General features: G+C 37.1%; 1 protein-coding gene and 1 long non-coding RNA gene across 16 annotated transcripts in view; one reads left to right on the forward strand and one right to left on the reverse strand.

Moving 5' to 3' along the window:
• Positions 1 to 4775, reverse strand: part of myo18ab (myosin XVIIIAb) — a 143257-nt gene that overhangs the window by 81476 nt on the left and 57006 nt on the right. For all 15 annotated transcript variants that reach the window (XM_034866664.1, XM_034866668.1, XM_034866663.1 and 12 more), the window contains 2 exons: positions 4031 to 4223; positions 3470 to 3556 (listed from right to left, as the gene is read on the reverse strand). In XM_034866664.1, the coding sequence (XP_034722555.1) occupies positions 3470 to 3556; positions 4031 to 4223 (280 nt within the window). The remainder of the gene's footprint in view (positions 1 to 3469; positions 3557 to 4030; positions 4224 to 4775) is intronic.
• LOC117941680 overlaps positions 1 to 4775 on the forward strand; it is a 15888-nt gene that overhangs the window by 10898 nt on the left and 215 nt on the right. The window contains exon 2 of the long non-coding RNA XR_004655948.1: positions 3585 to 3588. This is a non-coding gene — a long non-coding RNA (uncharacterized LOC117941680). The remainder of the gene's footprint in view (positions 1 to 3584; positions 3589 to 4775) is intronic.

The raw sequence follows: 4775 nt of genomic DNA on the forward strand, positions 1-4775 counted from the left end.
AATAGGGTAAAACGAGTGTATATGATGGAAAAAATGACTGCATGTTTACAGCTCAAAGTGGACAAGTTCAACCAAAGACGGCATTTGGTGAAATTATATTTGGGTGTGTGATTTTGGGCTGTGGGGATTGTAATGACTGGCAGTCTGCTCTGCCATCGGTATATATATATATTTTTTTTTAAATTTATTTATTAATTTATTTACTATTTACTTATTTATTGATTTTTTATTATTTTATTATTTTATTATTATTATTATTATTTTCTTTTTTGTATTTTAATTATTTATTTATTTTTATTTTTTTATTTTTGTGTGTGTATTTGGATATGTAGGTATAGGCTTATATATGTGCATATATGTGTGTATATGCTATATATTTATACTGTTTATATATATGTATGTATGTATGTATGTATGTATGTATGTATGTATTTTATTTTTTTTTGCTGTTTCTTCACTTTGTGTTGTATTTTTGGCCTGTGTGTGGGCAATCCGGAGGGGAGGAGGAGGAGTTTGGGTTTGTGTGTACTTATGTATACTTATGGTAGAGTGTGGGTGCAGTTTTCTCTTTTGGGTTATGCAAAGTTTCAGGTGATCTGGTTATTGTGTTGCATTTATTCAGAAATATTGTACATGTGACATCAGTATTTCAGCGATTGTTTTCATTGCTCTTGGCTCAGGGAATGTTCTTTTGTTGTGAAACTTTTTGAAAATAAAAAGTTCCAAAAATAAACTATGTCAGAAAGGTCAGAAGCCACTGCTTAATGGTTAAAGTGTGTGAGCGTCCAGCACACTGCTACCATTTTCTTTCCAGCTGTAAGACAAGCAAGAACTATCCTTTTCTGACATTCAAAAATCTGGATAGAAGAAGTGTCATTCGGTGGCTGAACTGGTATTGTTGCAGGAACTGTGCCAGAAACAAATGTCAGTTTATAAATTACAATAATTTATACAACAATTTTCATTAGGCACATGTTTACAAGTAATGAGTCAATTGTCAGCCAACACATTTGTTCTTCAAAGGCTATAATCAGGACTGTGATTATTTTGCAGCTTTAAAAAGGCCCCTGGTCCTGGATTGGATTTAAATGCACCACTCCAACAAGCCATTTACATGTGATACATGTCATCTGTTAATTATCTAGGCCAGAGATATTCAACAGGGGGTCTGTGACTCAGCGTTAGTGCAGTGGTCACTATGGCAGCCAAACATTTAAGATTAAGGGTTCACTGTGCCTTCCACATATTAGTTTAACATTAATACATGTTGTATAAATGATATATTAATATCCATTCATTTTCATCCATATGGCCCAGTTTAACACGATATTTTTGTACAATATATGTAAAGTAGTAGGGGGTCCCTAGTCTGTATCTCTTTCACCCGAGGGGTTATTGGCCTACAAAACATTGAAGACCCCTGCTCTAGATGTTACTATCTCATTTTAAAGAAATTACATGTTTTTCTCCTGAATTCCATAAAACACCAACTGTTTTAACCGCTGGCTTCAACATGATCCAACTTTCTAGGGCTATATTCTGCTGTCAGAGAAGTGTACCCCGCTTTATAATTTTTTGTAGATAATAAAACTGAGATGAATGGTAACACCACATGTATTGTATCCTGAATCTGGAAAATGTGGAGGTCTAAAAATGCAACTTATTAACAGAAAATGCAATAAACTCACTACCAAAGTAGCAAACTTTGATAAACATGCTTTGGATGCTTGGAAATGCTTATTCAGTGAACCCTTAATCATTAACAGAGCCCCATAAACAGCTGATTAATGCAGTGAAAAGTGTTCTTTCCGCCAGTCTAAATGTTTGAATCTAGCACTCTGCTCTAACGAGTCTATCCGTAGAGTGGCTGGCCCCCATTCTGTTGTTGGGATTATTACATGTGTGTGCTTGGCAGATATCAGCCTCTCTAAACAGGGAGGTGGTACCTCTGCAAATAGACACCCTTCAACAAAAAAAAGAGTGTCAACTGACTCTTAAGGCATTTCAAAATGAAAGAGGAGATGCGGTATTGTGCTGCTGAAACCTAATTAGCAGTGAGGTGTGGTGTCCTTTGCAGAAACGTACAAGCTTGCTGTCATTTAACCAGAAGTCACAAGCCACAGATTTATCTTTGCTGCCTCTTTATTATAATGTTAGTTACGGTGTTTTTGCATTTCTATATGTCTTTTGTTTGTACTTTTGTGTCACAAAATTTGTATAAATCCTTTGCCAATATGCCCTCCAAACTAAAACTAACTATTTTGTTTCTTGTTGCCTTTAAAAAAGACCCATGGGAGTCTTTTTCTGACCTGTCTGCCTTCATCAGTGGGAAAACATTACTTGTAAATGGCTTCCAAAACCTTCTGAATGTGATTCCCATAGGTTTAATCACATAAGCCACTCGGTTGGGTGTAGAGCGGAGATGTTCAACAGGGGGTCCATGATCCATAGGAGGTCCTCAGAGTTAGTGCATGGGGGGCCTGCCTAATTATGTTAAAAATATGTTTTTAATCTTTCTCTTTTCAAAATTGTAAATGTTTGAAAATATACAATATTATAAATCCAGCATATTATAGCACAGGTAAATTGGCCTATTTGTAAAAAAACAAAAAAAACTGAACTTACAGTACACTTCGTTCCGTTGGTAGCGTCTACCATCTCAGCCACAGATTTAGTCTCGGACATTGTTCCAAATTAAAGTAATTACCCAGTTTGAAAGAGAGACTCAGTAAGTACTACTGATTGCCCGTGTTTAAGTAGTTTAGCCAGTGGGTTTTTTTTCCTTCTTTTTTTTTGCCTCTACCTTCTTATAAACTAAATTTGTCTTCTGGTTGTGGCAACAACCACATGCCGAGAATCAAAAACAACACACCTTTGATGTTCTATGTGTGTGTTGCGTTAGGTCATGGCAGTTTTCTGCTATGACGACGTTGTCGATGTAGACTAGCTTCAATAAAAATCTATTCCCAGGCTTTTTGAAACACTTGGTGATGGCTCTTGTGCAAGCCAATACACCATCAATGCTGCAAGTTTTCTGCCAAGGCCAGTTGCCACACATACTATGTTATTGTACCACTAATAATTGCTTGAGCTTTGCAATAAGTAAATGATAAGAACTTTTCAAGCCAACAAGAGGGAAACAAATCACAAGGTGTTTCAATAAATTTCACTTATGTAGGACGAATTCCGAAAGGAATCAAGAGGAGCCCGACTAATTGGATGGAGGCATCAGGTGCAGGATATAAATGATCATTGCCTGAGTTTGTCTCTGTTTGAGGGGAATTTAACTTCATAAAATGTCACGATTTGTAAGCAACAAACAACTAGCAGATGAACAGTAGAATTGTTTTTTCTGTGGAGCTCATCACTTGTTTTCATGACAAGTTTCAGATAGGAACAGAAAACAAAGACATCACATGCACAGAGATGCCTGAAACAGAGACAGTGTTGTGATGTTTCTTGTGCTTACCAGAGCTTGGGTTGAGGTATGGTCAATAGCTGCTACAGACAGTGAGGTACTGGACTCTATGTCATCTAATGCAAGCTCTATGTTTTCCTAGATGCAGGAGGAGATAAAGGCTTAGGTTAGTAACCTAGAGAAGATTAACCAGCAAAAGATGAGATCATCAATAAATCACAACTGAAGCTATTCAATACTGTAGATTGGGTTGTGTGAGTGTGCATTTGTATAAGCGCATAATCAGCAAAAATATTCTATAATATAATTTATTGGATTAAGCAGAGCACTATTATTCCGTTAATTTGACAGGAAATTTCCCCTTTCCTGTCTACAGTTTTAAATCGATTATAGGCCAAAATACCCCAAAAATATTCTTCAAACAAAACAAAAAAAAACTATCTGCATGGGTAGATTCCACTCGTGGTGAGCAAGTATATAAAATGAAAATATATAACTTTGTTGTAACATGAACGAACCGACCATTTAGGATAGAGAAAAAAGCTGATGTGCTATTATGTGTATGCTCTGTCCATGGACGCAGGTAGTGCTTAGTGTTGTGCTCAGCAGCACCTCCTTGTATCGGTCCAGCTCCTGGACAAAGGTGCGTTCATGGAACAGGGTTTGTAGCCTCTCCTGGGTATAATTGTGGCAGAGCTCCTCAAACGTGGCTCCCCGCTGCTGCTGAGCCAGCCGGGGGTTCTGGAAACCCGGAGTGTCCACAATCAGCAGAGAGCACAGCGAGTGCTGGCTGGACTTCAGAGCCCTGTGGGACACAAAAAGATCATGTGATAAAGATTTGACACTGGGAAGCTTCAAATTGCAAAAATAATAGTGTGTGTGTGTGTGTGTGTGTATATAGATATGTATAACTTTAAAAAAAAAACTGAAAACACTGTTAGTCCCTTTCCACCTTGTAAACCTGTAACATGCACAACAAGATATATGACACATTAAACGAAAGGGAAAAAAGCCCCAAAAAGCATAATATGATCACAAAAACTTTCAAAAACATTCCCAGATGCCCAGGTAGTGTCACTGGTTCTTGATAACCATTCCTTAACTGAAGTGAATAAGTTTAGAAAGAAAGAATGGAGGGTTGAAGTTAAAGCTAAAAAGGACAAATGGAAGTAGAGAAAAAAAGACTTCACATAGGGAGGAAAGTAGGTATGAATCGGCATCCAATGTCAATGTTTGTAGAGAAAGAGACTTTGAATAACAAGCTGTTTGTAATAAAACAGACGTACAGTGGGTACGGAAAGTATTCAGACCCCTTTACATTTTTCACTCTTTGTTTCATTGCAGCCATTTTCCAAAA

Source organism: Etheostoma cragini, chromosome 3 (genome assembly GCF_013103735.1).
Source record: "Etheostoma cragini isolate CJK2018 chromosome 3, CSU_Ecrag_1.0, whole genome shotgun sequence".
Taxonomy (NCBI): Eukaryota; Metazoa; Chordata; class Actinopteri; order Perciformes; family Percidae; genus Etheostoma; species Etheostoma cragini.